Source organism: Ailuropoda melanoleuca, chromosome 3 (assembly GCF_002007445.2).
Source record: "Ailuropoda melanoleuca isolate Jingjing chromosome 3, ASM200744v2, whole genome shotgun sequence".
NCBI lineage: Eukaryota > Metazoa > Chordata > Mammalia > Carnivora > Ursidae > Ailuropoda > Ailuropoda melanoleuca.
The window spans coordinates 27166922-27191196 of NC_048220.1; the positions used below are offsets into that span (position 1 = coordinate 27166922).

Here is a 24275-nt window from a genome sequence, read left to right on the forward strand (position 1 = left end):
TTCTTATATTCCACATATGAGTGAAACCATATGATTATTGTCTTTCTCTGATTGACTGATTTTGCTCAGCGTAATACCCTCCAGTTCCATTCACATCAGTGTAAATGGTAAGATTTCATCCTTTCTGATGGCTGAATAATACTCTGTTGTATATACACCTCATTTTCTTTATCCATTCCTCTGTTGATGGAAATTTGGGCTCTTTCCATAGTTTAGCTGTTAGGAACCCTCTTACACTGTTGGTGGGAATGCAAGCTGCTACAGCCACTCCTGAAAACAGTATGGAGGCTCCTTAAGAAGTTAAAAATAGAGCTACCCTGGGGCTCCTGGGTGGCTCAGTCCATTGGGTGTGTGCTTTCGGCTCAGGTCATGATCCCAGTGTCCTGGGATCAAGCCCCATATTGGGCTCCCTGTTCAGTGGGGAGTCTGCTTTTCCCTCTCCCTCTGCTCCTTCCCCTGCTTGTGCTTGCTCTCACTCTCTCTCTTTCTTTCAAATAAATAAATAAAATCTTAAAAAAAAAAAAAAAGAGAGAGAGAGAGCGAGAACTACCCTACGACCCAGCAATTGAGCTGTTAGGTATTTACCCCAGAGATACAAATGTAATGATCTGAAGGGGCACCTGCACCCCAGTGTTTATACCTATTTGCTTTAAATACCTGTTTATGCTTCTGATAACTTCCCAACTTACACACAGCAGCTATTTAATAAATAGCTGTTTTAAGGAAAAGAAACCTGGTGTCTCAAAAAGATACTAGAGTATCTCAGCTACATGCTTCAGTTTGTGCTGGGATCCTGTTAGTATTGACTCTCCAACTTTTCCCCATCCTGGGTTTTGTCTTATTTTCCTCCAGAAAGATAAAGGAATAGTTCACATGCTCATTCTGATCTCCCTCCCAGGTTTTGACAGAAAGATGCCACAAATTCATTCACTGGAAGTGCTGTGGAAGTTTTCACTGTGTTTTTTTTCCTAGAAGCACTGTGTTTATTTTGTACTGTTACCTTTCAGGTTGAGTAGTCTTCTTTAGGCTCACCTGGGAGCCTTTGTCATATTATTTCCAGGGATTAAAATGTACCTTGAGATGCTACCAGCTGTGCCAGGGACATATTTCCTTCCTTCCCAACTTGGAAGGGTTAGACTAGAGCCATGGAGTTGAGAGGTTGTAGGGTATAGGTGAATAATTGGTGGACATATGCACCAGTCAAAGCAGTGAGACCTGTGTCATCTATGGCAAAGGTAGGAGTGGTTTGGGGGAGTTGTGAATTTGTTATAGGAGAAATATTACTCTTTCTGAGGCAAAGGTCAGGTCTTTGCGGGGGTGGGGGGATGTTTGTTCTTTCACAGGTTACCATCAAAGTGGGTAAAATCCTCTCTCCAAGAAAGTTTAGTTTTTAACATTTTTTTTAAGTTTTAAATTAATTAATTAATTACAGAGAGAGAGAGAGAGAGTGTGTGTGTGTGTGTGAGAGTGAGAGCGAGCGAGCAGGGGGAGGCGCAGAGGGGAAGGGAGAGAGAGAGGGAATCTCAAGCAGACTTTGTACCAAACACCCAGCCCAGCACAGAGCCTGATCCCATAACGCCGAGATCAGGACCTGAGCTGAAACGAAGAGCTGGATGCCCCACTAAATGAGCCACCCACATACCCCCTAGTTTTTAATACTTTTTAAAAACCAGTGCCTAACTTAAATGTAACCTTGTGTATAACTTTGCCTTACTACTGTCATTCTTACGTCATTCAAAACTATCAGGCCCAGCACAGTAGAGTATTCTTGAGTTACGTGTTGGTCTGAATTATTTTATCTCAGAGTGTAAACCCTCTGAAAGAAGGCTTTTGGCTAGTCCTGCCTACTTCAGTGCATGCAGAGTAGGTGCTCAGTAAAGAGTATGTGTAAATAAGTAGAAGTCTGGCCACATAGGAGAGAGGAGAGAGGTAGCATGCTTCCTCATGCTTCTGTTGAAGATGGGTTTTGAAAGCCCTTTTACTGTCTCAGCTAGGACTATGTTTCTAGAGGCCATCTAGCTAATAACCTTTGCCTCCCCTCAGTTCAGCTGGTATTTACTCGCTGAGGGGAAGCTGTATGTTGAAACCCCAAATATGCTGTATCTTTTTCTTAGCCCTTTTGTCGCTGTTTAGCAGGACATACATACCAAATGTGAATGAACCTACGTGGTCTTTCTGCTTAGATGGAATAGAGTCTCTCAATTAGGTAGGAGCTGTGAGTCATTTATTTTAAAGGTTAAATGAGCAACTTCCCTTTGGCATAACTTGAAATAAAAAATCCTAACAGCTTTAATTTCATGGAGAAGTAAAATCTTGTTTTACAGATCAGCAACCTTTCCACTTTCATCAAGCTCATTGTTAAGGTTGTAAGTGTGTATATGCATGTGTACTTACCCTCTTATATTTTATTTTTTTGTCTGTCTATCTGTCTGTCTATCTATCTATCTATCTATCTATCTATCTATCTATCTATCTATCTGACAGAGAGATTGAGAAAGGAGGGGGAGAGGGAGAGGCAGGCTCCTCATTGAGCAGGGAGCCTGATGCAGGACTTGATCCCAGGACCCCAGGATCATGACCTGAACTGAAGGCAGACACGTAACCAACTGAGCCACCCAGGTGTGCGTGCATGCATGTGTGTGTCTACATATTATAAAGGGATGCTTTGATTTGATAGGTGGTCTGTCTAGTGTAACCTAAAAGCTTCATCAGATGACTGCTTCTGAACTGTCCCTTCCTGATCAGGGAGGCATACACTTTTATTTCCTAAAGTAACAAGAAAGACAAATTGTTTTTTAGGGTAGGTTCAGAAATAGAGAATTAACAGATTTGTGGTATGGGTTGCATCTTAAAGTAAATTTTGCTGTGTGGCTGTGAGTCCCTCAAAATCAAGCTTGAGGATTTGCTTTTATATAACTTGTGCAGTAAATCCTTCTACACAAATTGAGAAAATTTCTCTGCACTTGAGGTTATAAGGGGTTGGGTTCTCATGAGGTCATTGTGCTAAACCTTTGTGTTTCAGGTAGCCGATATTTTCTGGGATAAACGATCTGCTAGAAACATCCTAAAAATGTGGCTAGGAACAATGATAAATTATACTAGGTTTACTTAGAGAAATTTTCTTGAAGTGTGTGCCTGTGTGTCTAAGGAATGCACTGAGACTCCCCCCCCCCTTTTTAAAAAGATTTTATTTATTTATCTGACAAAGAGACAGCTAGTGAAAGAGGGAACACAAGCAGGGGGAGTGGGAGAGGAAGAAGCAGGCTCCCAGCAGAGCAGGGAGCCCAATGCGGGGCTCGATCCCAGGACCCTGGGATCATGCACTGAGCCGAAGGCAGATGGTCAGTGACTGAACCACCCATGTGCCTGTGCACTGAGACTTTCCTGATTAAGCCATTAGTTTGATTATTTTAAAATTCCATTTTAGTCACCTTTGCCCTAGATCCTGTTGTTTTGATCCTTGAGATGGTCAGTAACTAATTATACTTGTCAAGTTCTTTTCTCACAGATGGCCAGGAGTAAATCACCATTTATTCCTTTAGGTAGAAATTCTTATTCCTGAATCAGTTTTGTTGAGATTTTTTTTTAAACCCATTTTTTTTCAAGAATTTATTTATTTGACAGAGAGAAAGAGAAGGAAAGAGTACAAGCAGGGCGAGCGGCAGAGGGAGAGGGAAAGCAGGCTCCCCTGCTGAGCAGGGAGCCCAACGTGGGGCTTGATCCCAGGACCCTGGGATCATGACCTGAGCCAAATGCAGACACTTAACTGACTGAGCCACCCAGGCGCCCCTAAACCCATTTTTTTTTTAAATTTACTTATTTTATTTTTTTACTTTTTAAAAATTTTTATTATTATTTATGGTTTTGTTTGTTTTTTTGAGAGAGAGAAGAGTAGGGAGGGAGGGCTAGAGAGAGTCCCAAGCTGACTCTGCACTGAGCACAGAGCCCAACTCAGGGCTCAATCTCAGGACTTGGAGATCACAACCTGAACTGAAACCAAAAGTCGGACACTAAACTGACTGCACCACCCAGATTCCCCTTAACCCACTGATACTACTGGACTACTTAATTTTATTGGCAGTATGGGATTATTAGGGAGAAAGGTAATGGATGTGACCCTAAACAGATTTGAGAGTGATTGTATTAATTTAGCACTTTTATTTCAACTCTCAGTATTCCTAAAATCCCCTCTTGTCTCCTCTCAGTCCTCTGAAATAATCTATATCCCTCAATATTTTTTCTTTTCTCCTATAACAGTCCATAGAGTTGGGGGCAGAGGGACAGGTGTCATTGTTTCCATTTAACCCATGGGGGATAATAGAGAAAGTGAGTAACAAATGGACGTACAAGGCACTGAGAAAACATGAAAATACATCTCCCCACCCAACCATTCATGTACTGTGGTGGCTTGTGTACTGATGGCATATCTATACCAGAATGTCTTGAGGGCACGGAAAAGTAGAACAGTGGATTAAATTCCTTTGTCTGCTTGTATCGCTCCTGTGATAACTGCATGTTTTGTTTTACATTTGTTGGCTGGGCATTTTGTAAGGAAAAACAAAGTACTTGATAGACTAACCTACCTAATATCTTACATCTTACCAAGGTATTTCCAAGCACATGGCTAGTCCTACTTGGGTAACTAATTTAGCTTTGTGCCCTTTTCTTCCAGCTACCATTGATTTTGGTTCTGGTTAAAATGCTCCCCGATGCAAATCTTAATGCAGTGCCCATTTATATAACTCTCTCAGAGTGACTAATAATGTTCTTTTCTGTGCAATACAATCGGATTAAGCGTAGCCTAGAACTTAAAAATATATGGCCAAAGTAATCTTACAAAGCATTCTTATTGGAGCTGCATAATATACATTATTAATTTGACCCATCATGGTCCATCTTAACTTTAAAATTCTTCACATCTCAGAGTTTATCAAAATCTGGTGTAACCTGTTCTTGCTTGCAGTTCAAGGAGAGATTGGTGTATTCTGAACCTTGAAATAAAACATAAGTTTAGCGGCCTGGGTGGCTCAGTCAGTTAAGCATCTGCTCTTGGCTCTGGTCATGAGCCCTGTGTCTTGCTTCCTGCTCAGCAGGGAGTCTGCTTCTCCCTCTCTCTGGTGCTCAGGCTCGCTGGCTCGCTCAAATAAATAAATAAATAAATAAATAAATAAATAAATAAATAAATAAATAAAATCTTTTTAAAAAATAGAAGTTTAATTTTTTTTTAAAGGTTTTATTTATCTATTTGACTGAGAGACAGCCAGCGAGAGAGGGAACACAAGCAGGGGGAGTGGGAGAGGAAGAAGCAGGCTCCTAGCGGAGGAGCCTGATGTGGGGCTCGATCCCAGGACTCTGGGATCACGCCCTGAGCTGAAAGCAGATGCTTAACGACTGTGCCACTCAGGCACCCCAAGAAGTTTAATTTTTCAAACAACCTTTTAAATGAAAGTCATGTCTCGGCTTCTCTTATTTTGGTAAAACTCCATCAGTTTGCGCCATCAGATAATGTGGATCCTAAGCATTGTAAGGTTAGGTTTTTATAAACAAAGCTACATGGTTCTCTCCTACCCTGCCCCCATTTGTTTTCCAACTTTGGGCTTTAATTAAACAAACAAAAAAAAAAGACTTTTAAAAATAGTGTTGATTTGAACAAAAATAGCTATTGGCTATAATTACATTTCCTTGTGAATCACTAAAATGTGCATCTCTTCTCTTATTTTCCAGGCTGGACGTAAAGAAAGAAGTGATGCGCTCAATTCTGCAATAGATAAAATGACCAAGAAGACTAGGGACTTGCGTAGACAGGTAAACTGGAAAAAATTTTCGATTGCTTTCCCCAAGTTCTCACTTTTGTAATTTGGGTTAAAATTCCAATAAATACTGGGCCCATATTTTTTATTGGGGTAAAGGATGGATTTTTCACAGGAAACTGCCTGTCTCTGCTTGTTAGCTGGTAAGGTTCTAAATTGCTAATAAAATGGCTTGGGGGCCTGGAATAATACAGTCCCACTGGGATGGACTGAATAAATTAGCTGTAGTGTGAAAAGGATGTACAGGTAAGAAAATCAATATAAAATGACTTGGGGAACCTGTGACAAAACCCTGAAGGATCTTGTGGTACTGGTTTACATACAGGAGAAACAGAAATAGCAGTTATTTATTTGACTCGCCCCATTCTGATGCACACTTGAAGTTCACTTAGATCCTTGGTGGAGATGTTTTTCCAGTACAAATATGTGTGTATAGAGATACTTCATTTGCTCAATTTTCCAAGTTAGTAAATACACAGGAAAGAATCTCTTCATTTGTTAAATAGTCCTGTTAACATTTTAGAATCTAGTTGAGTTTTAGTATTTAAAAAATTAGGGTTGAATTTACAAAACCATGTATTAAGACTTAAAGTTGTAGTAATAGTTTCCAGACTTAGTAGAGAGATATTTTATTGATCATGTTTGATAAAAAGCAGACTTAATGATGGAATGTGTTTTTATTCATTTTCCTTCTGGTGAAGTCGTATCAGAAATGGTTATAAAGATAACCTTTTAGGTTTAAGGCTCACGGTGTGGTAACCCTCCTCAGAAAAGCCAGAAAGTACTTAATACTGTCTTTTCATTTTTAGGCAGTCAGTTAGGCTAATTACATATGTTGCAAGGCTATGTGTCAATTTAGCCCAGAGCTGCTTTCTGTTCAGTTTTGTATTATTCCTTTAAGATACAAGCTTTAGTTTTGTAATTCCCAAGAAAAAAAGGATATTATCTTGAAACCTCAGATTTTGTTGCTGAAATGCTGTGACTATAGCATAACCATTATCTTCAGGATCATGTTTCCTATGCTGCAGATTATGTAACTCCAGCTTACATGAAGGATCCTCATATAAGTGCAGCCAGGCTATCATGAGCTTCCATTAAGATTCAAAAGTATAAGAGGATAAAAGCAGTCTAGTTTCTTCGTAGAAATAAAATCATATTTTTACAATTTATTTATTAGCTCCGCAAAGCCGTCATGGACCACGTTTCAGATTCATTCCTGGAAACCAACGTTCCACTTTTAGTATTGATTGAAGCTGCAAAGAATGGAAATGAGAAAGAAGTTAAGGAATATGCCCAAGTTTTCCGTGAACATGCCAACAAATTAATTGAGGTAAGTGTGTTAGCAGTTTCATTAACTGTAGGTAACTTGGTGGAGTGTGGTGATTTTTTAATCACATTATTTAATCAGCCAAAATTTTTAGGGGCTCACCTAACATGCAGTATGTGTAAGATGAAAGTCTTTTACCATTACTTTATATCTATGCCAAACTACCATTTTGGCCAGTTTACATTAATTATGTGCATGATTAAATATAGATAGTCCTTGCCCTAGAAACTTAACATCTTCACTTAATGTTAATGCAAATAAAGATAGATTGTGACTTATCTGAACTTAAAAGATACTATAGAAGGGAGTAGTGTCTAGAAGTTGGAGAAATTGCATGGCTTACATCCTGGGTTCCATCCTGGCAAATCACTTAACCTTTCTGAATTTCCATTTCTTTTCCATAAAATGAGGATACTAATGATACCTCTTTCAGGAATATTTTAAGATCAGAAAGAGATGATCTATGTCACATGCCTAATTCTTTGCCTGAGACATAGACTCGGTCCAGTCGTCGTGTTTTAAAATTGAAGAAACATGCTGTTAATTAGATATGTTGTAACAATAGAAATCTTTATGTAAGTGATGGTTTTGTAAGATGACAAGAAAAAAGAGAAGGGAATTGCTGTTTAATTTCCAGGTAGGTCAGGCTTGCTACTTCCTTTTGATAAGTGAACTTTCATTATTATTTATTTTATTTTTAAAAATTGACATATAGAAAGCACATACTCAAATTATTTGATTTTGTAACCTTAATGTAAAGCATCAACGTTTGGAAAAGATATTCTATAGACCATTTGGTAAGGTGGTCATTATGTAAGAATAGAAAATGGGCCTTATGTAAACTGTGTGTCTTGTACATTTGGATTTATAGTGACATTAGGCCAGGTTAATGCCATAAAAATATTCCAAGGAAAACATCAGTAATCCCATTAAATGCATTACTAATTTTACATCAGGTTTTTGACCATTAAATGTTATTTTGACCTGGATTGATTATGTACAGAATACATAGGTCAGTCTTTTTTTTCTTTCTTTCTTTCTCTTTCTTTCTTTCTTTCTTTCTTTCTTTCTTTCTTTCTTTCTTTCTAACTTTTATTTAAGTTCTAGTTAGTTAACATTCAGTGCAATATTGGTTTCAGGAGTAGAATTCAGTGATTCATGACTTACATAAAATAGGCATTGCTCATCATAACAAGTACCCTCTTTAATACCAGTCACCCATTTAGCCCCATCCCCTGCCCACCGCTTTCCATCAACCCTCCGTTTGTTTTCTGTCCTTAAGAGTCTCTTTGGGTTTCTCTCCTCTACCCCCACCCCCTAATATGTTCATCTGTTTTGTTTCCTAAATTCCATGTGTGAGTGAAATCATATGGTATTTGTCTTTTTCTGATTGACTTCATTTAACATAATACACTGTAGCTCCAACCATGTTGCAAATGCAAGATTTCATTTGTTTTGATGGCTGAGTAATATTCCTGTGTGTGTGTGTGTGTGTGTGTGTGTGTGTGTGTGTGTGTGTGTGTATCACATCTTTATCCACTTCTCAGTCAGTGGACATTTGGGCTCTTTCCATACTTTGGCTATTGTTGATAATGCTGCTATAAACATCAGGGTGCATGTACCCCTTCTGTGTTTTTGTATCCTTTGGGTAAATAGCTAGTAGTGCAATTGCTGGGTCATAGGGTAGTTCTGTTTTTAACTTGCTGAGGAAGCTCCATACTGTTTTCCAGAGTAGCTGCATCAGTTTGTATTCCCACCAACATTTCAAGAGGGTTCCCCTTTCTCCGCATCCTCACCAACACCTGTTGTTTCTTCTGTTGTTAATTTTAGCCATTCTGACAGGTGTGAGGTACTATCTCATCATGGTTTGGATTTGCATTTCCCTGATGATGAGTGATGTTGAGCATCTTTTCGTGTGTCTGTTAGCCATCTGAATGTCTTTTTGTTATTATTTCAAAGATTTTATTTATTTGAGAGAGAAAGAGAGCACAAGTTGGGGGAGCGGCAGAGGGAGAAGCAGGGAGCCCGATGTAGGGCCGGATCCCAGAACCCTGGAATCATGACCTCTGAGCCAAAGGCAGCCACTTAACCGACTGAGCAACCCGGGCGCCCTTTATTTTTGTTATTTTTAAAGATTTTTTACTAATTTATTAGAGAGAGAGAGAGACCAGGGGAGTGGCAAAGGGAAAGGGAGAAGCAGATTCCTCACAGAGTGTGGAGCCTGATGTGGGGCTGATCCCAGGACCCCAAGATCATGACGTGAGCTGAAGTTAGATTCTTAGCTTACTGAACCACCCAGGCGCCCCAGCCATCTGGATGTCTTCTTTGGAAAAGTGTCTGTTCATGTCTTCTCCCCATTTCTTAACTGGATTATTTGTTTTTTTGCGTGTTGAGTTTGATAAGTTCTTTATAGATTTTGGATACTAACCCTTTATCAGATATATCATTTGCAGATATCTTCTCCCATTCCATAGGCTGCCGTTTAGTTTTGTTGATTGTTGCCTTTGCTGTGCAGAAGCTTTTTATCTTGATGAAGTACCAGTAGTTCATTTTTTCTTTTGTTTCCTTTGCCTGCGGCAACGTGTCTAATAAGAAGTTGCTGCAGCCGAGGTCAAAGAGTTTGCTCTCTGTGTACTCCTCTAGGATTCTGATGGTTTCCTGTCTCACATTTAAGTCTTTGATCCATTTTGAATTTATTTTTGTGCCTGGTGTAAGAAAGTAGTCCAGGTTCATTCTTCTTTGTGGTGTTGTCCAGTTTTCCCAACACTATTAAAGAGATTGTCTTTTTTCCATTGGATATTCTTTCCTGCTTTGTCAAAGATCAGTTGACCATATAGTTGTGGGTCCTAGGTCAGTCTTCTATTCAAGTTAATGATTCATTTGGAATTCAAATCAGAAGAATATCATTTTATGTTTCCATTAAGCATAATTTTATTCACTATAGTCACATGATAGCATGAGGTATAACCTCCAGATGTACAAAGATTGTCTTTAGGAAGCCAACCTCCTGTAAGTAGCCTACATATTAGAAAGTATGCCTGTAAGGCAGAAAGCAAGGACACTGTCAGCCCAAGGCCTAGGGTAATAGGTACCGGTAGTGGCATGAGAAAGGGCTCATTGTGGTCCCCGAACCACAGAGGGCAAGTCCTTGTCTCTAGTTCTGGAGGGCTCTCTATTCAGAACTGCTTTGTCATCCTCATCCAACACAACTGACACTTTCTGAGCATCTGCTGTGCAACCAGGTGTATGCAAGTACAATGCATTTTCCACAACAGCATTTCTTGGTAAGGAAATTGAGGCTCAGAGAGGTTAAGTAACTTGCCTAAGGTCCTCCAGCAGTGAAGGCTGTGCCTTTTGAGCTTGCTAGCATAGTGAACAGTGAGAAGCATCATATGGACCTGATGATGGCTCTGGAGGCCTTGCTTTAGGAGTATTGTCCATGCTTCTACTTTTATTTCATTTTTAACTATACTAACCAAAGGCCGCTTTGAGTTTAGAGTTTGGTATTGCCTATCACAACTCAGTTCTGACCCCTGTCTCACCCCTGTCACCCCCCCATACTTACTATATATGTATTAAATGACATCCTTTTTATTGCTTGAGGCATAACTAAAGGGTTTGTAGTACTACCCTGCAAACAGTTGAATTGCATTTATGGTAATAGAGATACTAGGATATATAATTGCGTATGTGCTTAAAAAGGAAATGTAAAGTGTTGTAGAAGCCTAATTCTTAAGGCAGAACTTTTTTCTTCAGTGACAAGACTTCTCTACTTTTGTATTATGATGAGTACTGAACTAGTCAGGGACTTGTTTTTAAACAAAGGTGAAATTCCTCATTTTGATTGTTTTGTTAATCTCTTCTTTTTGTTGCATTAGTTTCCTCTTAAGTTGAAGTAAATGTCAGCTGACTTTGGTTTTTGTGGCCTTTTGCAGTTATTCCTGGGGGTTTAGGAGAAGTAAGAGAGGGTGGGGAAATTGAGTGGGGCTAGTGGCGCTGGCAGGAAAGGAGGGGCTCAGATTCTGTAGCCCCTGAGAATTCTGCCAGATAGGTTTGACTTTTTAAAAATACTGCAGTAGAAAATAAATAAGGTAAAATAAAAGGAAATACTGAAGTAAAATTTTGTGCTAACCATCTGCAGTTAGCACAGACCCCACAGGTAAAGGGCATGATCCCCAACAAGATTGCTGTCACTGTAGATGCAAGCTGCCACATGCTCTTCTCACCCAAGTGACTTTACATTCAGGAGTTCCCATGACCCCCCTCACATGACTGCTGCACTTCAAATGCCTGCTGCAAGTTTGGAGGCTCCCCAGGCTGCCCAGACTTCTGACCAATTGGCTACAAATTTGGGGGCTTCCCATGGCCCTCTTGAGGTCTGATAATGTGCTGGAACAACAACTAGAACTCAAGAGAGTGCATACTTAAGGGCCCACCAGGAGTTACCTCATTAGCACAAACTGTCAGGCCCAATAATGAATAACAAAGATACTCTTATCATTAATGGAAGCAATCTCCGGGGTATGGAAGTTTCCTTCCAGGAAACCAGGACAGAGATGGGTCATTCTTTATTACACAGCACCTCCCCATCTTGAAGGAACTGGAATGCCTGGTTTTCAGGTAGATGGCTATGCTGCTATAAAGCCACATAGAATAGAAGAGGTAAGACGGGGCTGGTGGTTGTTTTCTGCAACTTTACTCCATCCTGTTTGTGGGCATTTACCCAGTGCCTTACCATTTTTCTTATCTGGTTCTTCTTGCATTGTTCTTCTTTTCCCAGGAGGTTCTCCCCTTTGGGAGCTAGGTTTTCTGTTCTTTGGGAATTGGGTCCATCTCTTCACACCACAGTGAGTGGTTTTCTCATTCTGGTATGTAAATCCCCCTTCTTTGTGACATCCATGTATTGTTACTTACCTTTTCTTGGACTGCTTCTGTTAGGGGTACTTTGCTGGGTTCTCTGGTTGTCAGGAAAGGGGAGCCACAATCTCCTTCTCTGGAACTGCCTCTCTCTCTCTTTTTTTTTTTTTAACTGCTGTGCACATGTGAATTGAGAGGAGCTGTCAGTGTAAACACACACCTGATTTCAAAGATATGGTATGGGAAAAGAATGTATAATATCTCATTAATTTTTTTAAATTGATTACATGTTAAAATGTAATATCTTGGGATTAAAAACAGCAAATTAGGAGCACGTAGGTGGCTCAGTCAGCTAAGCATCACCTTCACCTTAGGTCATGATCCCCGGGTCCTGGGATTGAGTCCCAGTCAGGGTTCCTGCTCAGTCTCATTTTCTCTCTCTCTCTCTCTCTCTCTCAAATAAATAAATAAAATCTTAAAAAAAAAAAAAAAGAATGAGAAAGAAAGACCCCAGCAAATTATTTTTGCTAATTTCATTGTTTTTAGTGGCTACTCAAAAAACTTTAAATTCCTAGAACCTTATAGCTTGCCACTAGAAATCATTCTTAATATATGGTTGGCCTTTCAGTCTGTTCAGAATCCCTTTATTTCTATCTTGCTCTCTAAATTATCTAGATAAAACATGTCTACGTTATTCCCTTATATCCTTTTTGGTAACTTCCATGATCACCCCATTAACTTTGGGATACCTATAGGAAGCATAGTTTATATTCTAGCAGCAGCTGTGTGGATTCCAGTTGCCTGTCTGCTTCCCACGGGAGATTCTGTTAATGTACTGTCCAGTAATTTCTTTTTTTCTTTTTCCAGTTTTCCCCGTGAATATTTGGGTGCTGCTCTATGTCAGATATCAACTCTGTGGGCTTAGACTCACTCCTCTCACATCTGATCGCTAAACTGGGTAGTTTGACTTATTGGGTGTTAGAAGATGTGCTCTTCAGCACTGAAGTGAAGCCAGACTTCTTCCCAGAACTATTTGGGGATGCTGTGAAGTTGTTGCGGTAGGGATCTAGATAGACTCAACATAAATTCTCATCGGCCAGAGTTTGTCCAGGGTTGCTCTGTGGCAACAGTGCTTAGGCTCATTTGCCCATTTGTTCATATCTCAGTATTAGAGATATTACAAGAGTTTTTGAAAGGATCCCTATGGAGCAAGATGCCTGAGGAGTAAAAAAGTGCCAGTTTAGGTAGGTGTGGTTTTGGGACACTGCTATTTAAAAATACAGTTTTAAAAAAATTATAAAAGAAATACGAATTAATTTTAGAGAATTTGGAAAATAAAAGCACAAAGAAAATAATATTTTGGAGTAGATTTATACTTAACCTTATACGTGGGTTGACTTTTTAAAAAAATATACAAAACAGATATATTGATTTATTTTTTGAGGCAAACGATATCATAATTTGTTATGATGTTATGTGTTTTCCTCCTGCTTGCCGTATCATAGCCGTTTTATTGTATTACGAAGTAGTCATTCGTAGTATTTCTATTGATTGTGTACTGGTCCATTTATTTAACTAGTCCCCTACCATTAGGCATGTAGGTTATTTAGGCTGTTTTAGTCTTCCATTATTACATGTAATGTTTTGATAAACATCCCTGTTTTTTGTTTTTTGGTTTTTTTTGCCACCATTCCACCTGGTTGTTATCAAGGAGTTACCCTTGATTCTTCTTTTCCCCCTCATGTTCCATATTTAATCTATAAGTCCCCATATCATTTTCTTTTCTTTATTCCATGGTCACTTCCCTAGTCCAAGCCATTCTACCTCACTGGACTTCTGCCACTGACTCCTCGCTGATTTTTGTGCTGCACTCTTGTCCCTCTCTAGTCTCTTTTTTGTAGAGCAGCCAACATGACCCCTTTAAATCAGATCACATCATTCCTTTGCTTCAGGACCCACTCAGCTGTGGCTTTCTAGGCACACTTGAGATAAAATCCTAAAACTCACATTCTTCTTCCCTCTTTCTTCTTCCTTCCTTCCTTCCTTCCTCCTCCTCCCTCTTCATTGTCCTCGTCATTGTCTTCTTTTAAGATTTATTTACAGAGATACAGCATGTGTACGCATGAGTGGGGGCAGCTGGGGGAGGGAGGGACAGAGGCAGGAGGAGAGAGAGAATCTTTTTTTTTTTTTTTTAAAGATTTTATTTTTTTATTTATTCGACAGAGATAGAGACAGCCAGTGAGAGAGGGAACACAAGCAGGGGGAGTGGGAGAGGAAGAAGCAGGCTCATAGCGGAGGAGCCTGATGTGGGGCTCGATCCCACAACGCCGGGATCACGCCCTGAGCTGAAGGCAGACGCTTAACCGCTGTGCCACCCAGGCGCCCCGAGAGAGAGAATCTTAAGCAGGCTCCACGCTCAGTGCAGAGCCTGACGTGGGGCTTGATCTCATAACCCTGAGACCATGACCTGAGTAGAAACCAAGAGTCAGATGCTTAACTGACTGAGCCACCCAAGCGCCCCCTGAAACCCACATTAACTGTGGTCCATAAGGTACCCTGCCTGCCTCTCCCAACTGCTTTTCAACTTTCTCTTTTTCTTTTTGTGCTCTGCCCCCACTTTTAAAAAACATTTTCCACATGAACACTTGGGTGCTGCCTTTGTACGGTAGTTGCTCCTTGGTGTTAGATGTGCTCCTCTCACATGTGATCCCTAAACTGGGTGGTCTGATTTATTGGTTGTTAGAAAATGTTCTCTTCAGCACTGAAGTGAAGCCAAACATGTCACCACCTTACATCCTCTGCACTCCCTGGGCCCTCTGCCTGGAATGTTCTGTCCACTTATCCTCCCAACCCACGGGCTTTTGCTCAGATGTTTCCTCTGCATTGAGGCTCTCCTGGATCCCTCATCCCTTCCATGCCACCTTCCACCATTTTTTTTTTAAAACCCAATCACCTGTTTTATAGCTTCCATAACATTTTTTACTTTTTGAAATTATTAGGTCTGTTTCATTTTCTTATTTTTCTGTTCCCTACCTCATACTGTAATAGAATGTAAATTCATTGAGAACATGGGCCTAGAACAGTGCCTGGAACATAGTAGGTACTCACTTAACTACTAGATGAATGAATGTACTAGTTCTCAGGTAATAAACAGTGAAGTTACTGAGGTGCTCAACCTTCAGATTCCTGATCCACTGTCCCCCTGGATTCTCATTGACTGGTCTCAGGACTGGACTTTGAGAAATGGCAGAGATATATGTTGTGACTGAACATCATTAATATTGAGCCTGAATATTTGTAATGTTTATACAAAAGAGCATCATAATGCATCATTCTGTATTATGTGTTCATGAGGGGATGAATTGTAAAATTTTTGGGGATGTGAAGATGAAGGGGAAAATTTGGAAACTTTTCAAAGATGAGGTGACATTGATTTGAGAAATATTTTTGTTTATTAGCACAGAGCTTTCAAAAACCTATAGCAAATTTTCTATGAGGGAGAAAAACAGTTGTGATAGTTTCTTAAGACAGATATTTATAGTGTTCCTGACATGTCCCAGTCACTGTTCTAAGCACCAGGGAGGTAGTAATAAGTGGAACAAAAACCCCCACACCCATTAAAATTATGTTCTACTAGAGAGAGAGGGAGACAATCAAAATAATATATAGTCTGTTTATTTTGTATAAACTGATACAAATGATGCTGAGATGATATGTGAACCAAGTTATCCATTTTATCAGCTTTCTAAATGGAAGCTGAGCTAAAACTGTTATTTAAGTAGCATTTTAATACATGACCAAAATAAAATTGGAGCAGATGTGTTGGCACTTGCTAACTTGGTTTTTGGAAGTCTTATTTATTGCTTTAATAGAAATACTTTCTTTCCAAACCAAGTAAAATAGTATAAAAAGGTTATGCTTTAATTTGGGGTATCATGTAAAGTTGCTTCAAATATAGAAATAGTTTCTGAGTAGTATTAGAGATGACACCCACTTAAAAATGGAAACCTTTTATGGTGCCTTTGTATATCACATTATGGAAATACAAGATTAATTTCAAGAATAAAAACCATATACTGACTCTTAAGGTTTTATAAACAGAAGCAGATTTCTTCAGTCCCTCTATGTGCACACAGTTAGTGTCCAGAAGTCTGTGTGGGGCTGGCTGCCGATTGGATCTTCACTCAGTTATGCTCTGTTTTATTTGAAAAAGCAAATAATGGAGTGTTTGAGGTGAAGTTGTTCTTAACTTATTTTCTCACGTTCTGGCTAGGACCTCTGCCTATTCTCATACCACATTTGTCAGTGGAATGAATCCATTACCACGAGGTATTGAAGTCCCTTGTTTTATGTGACAGATGCATAGAGGTTATGTGTCCCCAAGGTCAGTGAGTAATAGAGCAAGAGCTGAGGGTCATTACTGGTGAGCTGGGTGACACTTCTTTTCACGATTTTCTTCTGCTATGCAGTATAGCACTGAGGGCTTTTCTTTCAGGGTAAGGCTGTGCTTCTGGGTAATGATAACACCTTTTATACTTGACTCTTTCTCCCATATCCAGTTAATGATTTCTTTATGTTGCTCTTCAATTTAAAGTGTACTGAGGTAAAAATTTATTTTGTCAGAAGTATTAACCGTTTTGTCAATAATGCAACACCCATGTGTCCTTTTTAATTGCTTCATTCTTTGCCTACCTCCTTTGGCTGTGAGCAGCTTTATAGCTAAGGAGCAATCCGTTTCCCTTTTAATTTTGCTTTCTTCTGAGTTCTTTTTCAATTTCATGAATTGAGAGTGAAATAGGGAAAATGCCATTCATGAAATCTTGCCTGTAAAAATTATGTATCACTTAGTATTGCTTTCCCCTCAGCCCCAGACCTTGCTTTAAAATGGGCCTCTTATTATAATGAACTCGCTACAATAAGACAGTATCTTGTTCATTGTTTTGTGTATTAAGAACCGAAAAGTAGGGCACCTGGGTGGCTCATTCAGTTAAACGTCTGCCTTCCGCTCAGGTCATGATCCCAGAGCCCTGGGATCAGGTCCCACATCGGCCTCCCTACTCAGCTGGGAGCCTGCTTCTCCCTCTGCCCCTCCCCACACACTTGTGTGTGTGCGCACGCTTGCTCTGTCTCTTTCTTTCTCTCTCTAAAAGGAATAAATAAAATCTTGAAAAAAAAAAAAGAAGGAACCAAAAAGTAAATGTTAACTGGTATGCTTTTGAGTTGGATTATCATTACTTGTTGCATTGCCCTGTGTGCCACCCGTACCCCAAAGTATTTCCCATTATCCAGGACTTTATTGGCTTGAAAAGTGTATTTTTACTGCAGATTGAATGATCTGCATTATTACTTATGTTCTGTGGTTTGCAGCTAATGCACAGTGAAGTAGCCTTGAAGAAGGCTCTGTAAGGAGCATTTGAATTGAACACTGACCTTATATGATCCACCTGTGACATCTTCAGTATTTTCTCAGTGCTTCTGTATAATACTATAGACTGATATTCTTGTAAATAGGAAATTAAATGAAGCTTCAGTTTTCTAGGACTGAAGTATGTTTAAAGAAGTTGGTGTTCTTGGGGGGAATGCTGATTTTGGATTCCAAAAGAATTTACTAAGCCTGTTGAGCTTGGTCTTCCCACATTTTCAAAGGTCTGTAAGTGAGTCTGTAAAACAGGAGTGTATTGCGTGTACTGTTTTAATACATCGTACCCAAAACAAGCGTTTTTGGCTGAACTTAACCATTTAGTCAAATTTTGGGATGGTCTGGTGAAGGCAGTAGATGAACATTGTTCTCAAGGAACACCAGGATTCTTCTTTTCTCTTGGAATATTGGTAGGAATGACAGAGGAAGTACTGCCCAGTCTTCATTCTGCTTCAGAAGAGTGTCGGCCCTGTTGTTTGCTCCCCAGTAGAGCTGATGAACTGATGTTTAGGTAGGCACTCTTTCTATCTGTACTGATTGATAGATTATTCAGGCAGTTAGATAGAAATAGGGAACTTTTTAAGTGGTCTGTATGATAACCAAGTAAATGGAAATGATTACTGTATCATCTGGGTGGTGATTTACTGTGAAAGCCTTAAAAAAAAAAAAAAACAGATAGCCAAGCCTTTTAAAATAGCTTATGGTGTTTTAATAAAGTCACAGTTTCTAATCCTGTTACTAGAGATGCGTATATTTATATCCTGCCTCTCCCTAAATTAGATTTGATATGGCTTATTTCAAATAAAAACATAATTGATAAAATACGGTGGATGTAGAAAATCAGGACCTAGGAAAAGAATAATAGACCATTTTGAACTGTATTTACCTTGACCACATTTGGATTTGGCATGGAACTTCCTGGTAGCAAGGGGGAAAGGATGAAACAATCAGTTGTGTAGTTCTTGTCTTTAGAATGGAGGGAGGATACCCACTTATTCATGGGAAATAAGCCTAACCTAAAAATGTGAAAAGAATTCTTACATGGAGATTTTATATATTTATATATAAAGGTCATTTAATGATTAGAGTCCTCAACATTTTAATGCCTAATACAGTGACAGATTCCACATGATTATCTTTTTTAAATTCTGGTCATTTCTCTCTAAAAAGGCAAGGTCATAGCATTTGATTGCCACTGAGTTGAGATGCAAACAGCTGTGATCTCGTGAGGGGTCTAGCGTATGGCCTGCAGCCTCCCAGTGACGGTATTGGGGAGGCTGGAGGGCTGAGAGTCAGGTGCTTCCTTCTCATCATCCCAGTGTGTAGCTTTCTCCTTTCTTTTTTAAAATAGTGTACAACCTTTGTTTATGTATTAAATGTATTTTATAAAGAGCATATGTTTACTTACTGTTACTCAGTTTAGCAGGGTTTTTTTTTCCAGTTAATTAAAGTGTTTTGTACTTACACATTTCATTACCGTTATGACATGTGGATTCATTTTTACCGTTGCATTTTGTTCTCTTTCTCCTTCTTTACCCTCTGTTTCCATCCTTCCTTCTCTGTTTCTAATTATCTTTCCTCTTTTGGATTGATTGAGCCCCCTCACCTCCTATTTTTATCCCCTCTTCTTTGGAAGTGGTAAACTCTGTTTTATTAGTAGTAACTCTGAATGTTATAGCATGCATGTTTAACTCAGAGGTTGAGATTAATCAGTATCTTTCCTCTTTCTGAAACAATGTCAGAATCTTAGAATAATTTAACTTCCATCATTCTCCAACTTAAATATCACTATTGTCCAGTACTTTGGTTCTTTTAAGTTTTAGCCCCATTAGTGTTGCTGTATTCATTTTTTCATGCTTAAATTTTACCTGATACATTATTTTCATTGCTTCTCATTTCTTCTTGCATGTTGTCAAACCTTCTGTCTGGAATTACTTCCCCTTTTCCTGAAGCATTTTTGTTATAAACTTCTTTAGTCAGGGTAGGGAACATCTGTCTGGAGTAAATGCTCTCAGGTTGTTTTTGGTTTTGTTTGTCTTAATGTCTTTATTGTGCCCCAAATCTTGGGGAAAAAATTTCATTGAATGTACGTCCTAGGATGAGCTCTCCATGCCCCTCCCCCCACCAAGTGATTTGAAGATACTTTTACTCCATCTCTGGCTTCTAATCGTTGCTGTCGAGAAGTCAGCCATCAGTCTTAACTGAGCTTACTTGGTGAATAATGTGTTAACTTTCTGGCTGTTTTAAAAATCTTGTCTTTGTTGTTGTAAAGCTTCACTATTATGTCCAGGTATGGATTTCTTTTCATTCACCCTGCTTAAAATTTGTCTTCTCAAATCCGAAATTTATATTTCATCCACTCTGAAAAGTTTTTAACCAAAATCTTGTTTCACTGTTGCTACTCCCTCATTCTCTGTCTTTCCTTCTGAATCCTTCGTAGTTGAATAGTAGTCTCTTTCAGTCTAATTGCACATCTCTTAATTTCGTGTATGGTTTCCATATCATGAAAATTTCTTGGTTTTCCTGAATAATTTTTTCCGTTTAACTTCACAGGTTAGTAATTCTCTTTCCATCAGTGTTTAGTCAGTATTGCTTTAGACTTATAGAAGTTGTGGAAGTTATTAGTTTTCTCTTGAAGTTCTAATTTGGTCCTTCTCCAGTATGCCTAGTCATTTTTGAGTATATTTTTCCTCTGTAGACTTTCTCTTATTTCTGTTAACATAAGAAACATATTTTTTAATACTCCAGTTTTGGTCATTTGAGTATCTGCCATCATTATGGATCTGATTACACAGTTGTTTTGGTTACTCCTGCCCAAGATAGCTTATCTCCTTGTGTACTTCCTGCATTTTTTATTGTAAATTCACATTCCTGGCATTTTGCTTATGAGAATTCTTTGTGGCCTGGGTTTAGATTACCTTCCATCAGGGAAAATTTCCATTTATATTTGTTTTTACTAGTTGCTTAGGGATACCACTAACACATGATTAGATTAGAGGCATTTACCTTTTCAGGGCCATGGTGGTGTTGTTCTATTAAAAACCCAAATTCTAATCAGTCTCTTACCCCATTTCTCTATTCCCCACCCATGTATAAACGGTGTTTTCAGTGCTTGCTTTTTCAAACTCTTTGAATTTCTGCTTTCTCATATCTAGCCTCTGATAACTTAATTAATTACCTGGTTAGCCCTGCATTAAAAACAACAACAAGGTTTTTGAGGTATAAATTACATACTATAAAATTTACCCTCATCCCTTTTAACTCTACAGTTCAGTGACTTTTCCCTACTACATTTACAGAACTATGCAGCCATTACTTAGAATTTTTCTGTCATCCATGCATGCGTCATCTTTTGGTGGCTTATCCTCTGTTCCGTCATCATTTCCCTTGTGGATTTGGGAGTAACTGGTAGAAATTTGAGTGGTTCTGAAATTTATATGATGTGCAGTTGGGACCTCTTACTTAATGCATGACAGGTTTAGAAAGTTGAGCTACTGTTATTTTGTACTTTTTTTTGAGAGTTCAGACTCAGCCATTTTAAAGAGGAAGACTTAGGTGGTAGCTTGACCCAAAGCCTCAGCGGCAAGTAATTTAGGTTTTGAGCTTCACCCTCTTCAGCATTACGGTTGTGATATCACTACATAGACCTAAGAGCTCCCTTTTCCAAAGTTCTTCTCACTTGTTTTACTCCCACAAAACAGGCATAGGCTGTTAGGTCATTAATAAAGGATTAATTTATTACCAAGAGCGAAAAGAATCTTAACTTCCTTCAGATGCTCCAGAGTAAGGGGCAGTGGAGCAGCTCAGCCAAATATGAACGAGAAGCAGGTACACTCAGGGCAGTGGGAAACAACTTGCGTTTGATTTTAAACACATTTCAACTTCATTTAAAGTTATCAACACATGTATAATAGAGAAAAAATTGTCGTAATGGGATATTTTTCCACTACAGAACGACGTAAATTTTATTTCAGAAAAGAAAATCTAGTATAAAGGTAGAGTTTTCCTAAATGTGTGAAAAGTTGTCTTTTCTGTAATGTGCAGAGGTCATGTTTGTTGACTGACACAGCCTGGCTGTGAGGCTTTTTTGTCTTTCTCCACAGCACAGATTGTTACTGCACTACTGTGGAAACCAGCAAAAATCCAGAGCTGCCTTTTTTTTTTTTTTTTTTTTTTTTTTTTAAATCAGGGAGTTGCTGGTTTTCTGAAATGTTCTGCTCTTCTACCAGGTCTAGTTTTACACAGTGGAGGCATAAGCCATGCAAGAGGCCTTCATGATTTCAAAGGGAGTGGTCGTAGTATCAGTCTTAGCCCACATCTTGCATTAGCAGGAATGAAAGACATTTACGTTGTTAATATACAAGTTACTGTGATGGAGATACAGTCATTTATTCTCAGAACAAATCTAGAGGTTGTGTGCAGTGCTCTGCCAGGTTCTCTACAAGTTAGCTGCTCTAAGTATTTTTAATTCAAACTTCAGAATCTTCTTCAGTCTCAGTATTAATTGTTCTCCCAAATTTCTAGAGCCCCAGAAGGAGACATCTAGGAAGCCCCTCCTCTCACCCTCAGCTTTCACTGTCTTCAAGCCTGGCACTAGTGTATGAGGTTAGCCTCTCAGCCTCCCAGAGAGCTATGGTGGAGATGTTGCATTTGCACATTTGTCATTGTTAGAAGTGAGTAGCCCTGTCCCTGGAGGGTGAATAGAAGCTCATTCATCTGGAGAAGACTGTCAGTGACAGGCGCCCGCTTCCTCCTCCCCAGCCAGGCAGGGTGGCCTCCTGAAACAGGCAGTGTACTCTTGTAGAACATAACTGCTTCAGCAGTACATCAGAAACCATTTTAAGTAATGTTTTAAAATAAAGAACAAGTCTTCCATAACTTTTGTTTTGTTAGGTTTTGTATCAGGAAACAGGAAAGATGGTTTATAGAAGTTAGCCATTTCAGCCTTAGCCACACATCACTCTCAGGTATCTGATCTGCAGTGGATGTTAGTTTACATAATCTTTGCTTCTTAATTTAAGCATTTTTCTGGGTTTTACAGATTCGTAAAATTGGGAAAGTATAAATTGAAATAAAATTGTGTTAGTTGTGACTAGAGAGTAGAGGATAGAAACACAGTGACAGACCTACAGACCTTCCTGAATTTAACACTTGGCTTGCCTCCCCAATGGCAGGAGTGGAGCGGGGATGCTGGGTCTTAGTATGCTCACCTCACCAGGAACCTCTGTTAGTCCCAAACTGCTAATTCAGTGATGAACCTCAAATTTTGTATTTGTGTTTCAAAATGCCTTCTTAAGGATTGAAGCAATAGGAATTATAGATTACGAACACATCTGATTTAAGCTTTTTCCTTCACTGTAGCATCATAAAATGCACATTTGAGGGATAATGTTTTTAAAAAGTTTCATATTCTACAAAATAGGGTTTTGGTCATGTTTTGCAATGATATTTTTTTTTTAAGAGAGAGAATGGGGTAGGGGGAGAGAATCTTCAGCAGACTGTGCTGAGCATGTGGCCTGACTCGGGGCTCCATCCCACAACCCTGAGATCATGACCTGAGCCAAAACCAAGAGTCGGATGCTTAACTGGCTGAGTCACCCAGGTGCCCTTGCAGTAACTTAAACAGACAAATGGAAGTCTACAATCAGCTCTGTCTGTATCATCATGAAGACCAGTGTCTCTTTACCCAGATCCAGATGATACTAGAAAGTAGAATTGTAATCTTTAGGGGGAGTATAAATGTTACTTCTTTATGGGATTTTGTTTTTGTTTTTTAAAGATTTTATTTATTTATTTGACAGAGATAGAGACAGCCAGCAAGAGAGGGAACACAAGCAGGGGGAGTGGGAGAGGAAGAGGCAGGCTCACAGCGGAGGAGCCCGATGTGGGGCTCGATCCCACAACGCTGGGATCACGCCCTGAGCCGAAGGCAGACGCTTAACCGCTGTGCCACCCAGGTGCCCCCTTTATGGGATTTTGAAGTCCCCTAAACATTAAGGATCTGACTTAATTTTTCACTTCCTTACATGTTATGTTTAAATTGCACGTTCTTTTGTTTCTTCTTATGGTTAGGCATTGCAGGATTCTGATAGCAGTCTTAGAGAAAGCTGATAATCCCCAACCATACTACTGCAAACAACAGTCATAATAGTATGTAATTTTTCTTGTGCCTTTATGTGCTTACGTTGGGTGAGGAGTGAAAATCAAAGGTTATTGCCCTTGCCCTTGTTTACTCTGGCATTTAAGCTCCCGGAAAGTGCCTCTGATATTCAGCTGCCTACGCCTCTGTCATTCATAACTCAATTTGCAACTGGGGAAAAGATGTGTCTTAACACTGTGTATTCATTTGGTCCTTGGTATTGCTAATGGAATTGGCAAGCCTGTTCATTTAGAAACGTGGAGAAGTGATCACAGCCCTCAGACTTGCTCCAGAGCAGCCTCAGCAGAGCAAGTATGACACAGCCTGGAAAGATTGTTTCCAGCCACCTGAACAGTGTCACGGAGATACTTGGATGGGAAGGACAGGATTTGAGTTCAGATGAAGAGGTACCATTCAGGAAAGAGTTCAGCTGTCAGTGCTTTTGAGAACCCAGTCGAAGGACAGTTTTGCTTTTAACTGTGGGACATAATTCCTGTTACTTTTTACATTTCTGATGAAGATGGCCTTGGGTACATCTTGATGTTGTCTTAATACTCTTTTCCTGTGTGAAAAATAGCTTTGTGTTCAAGTAAGACTCCTCTTGGCTTAGTAAGCATCCATTCACCCATCACATGAGAATAGCAACTCAGAATTTCTATTTCTTTTCTTTAGGAACAGCTGTGTAGTATATTTTTATTTGAGGATACCAACTATTCTTTCCCG

The 24275-nt window shown here is 39.3% G+C and overlaps 1 protein-coding gene across 1 annotated transcript in view; it reads left to right on the forward strand.

Annotated features, from left to right (window-relative positions):
• CTNNA1 (catenin alpha 1) overlaps nt 1-24275 on the forward strand; it is a 176097-nt gene that overhangs the window by 122397 nt on the left and 29425 nt on the right. Inside the window, exons 8-9 of the mRNA XM_034656084.1 lie at nt 5725-5805; nt 6988-7140. Coding sequence (XP_034511975.1) covers nt 5725-5805; nt 6988-7140 — 234 coding nt within the window. The remainder of the gene's footprint in view (nt 1-5724; nt 5806-6987; nt 7141-24275) is intronic.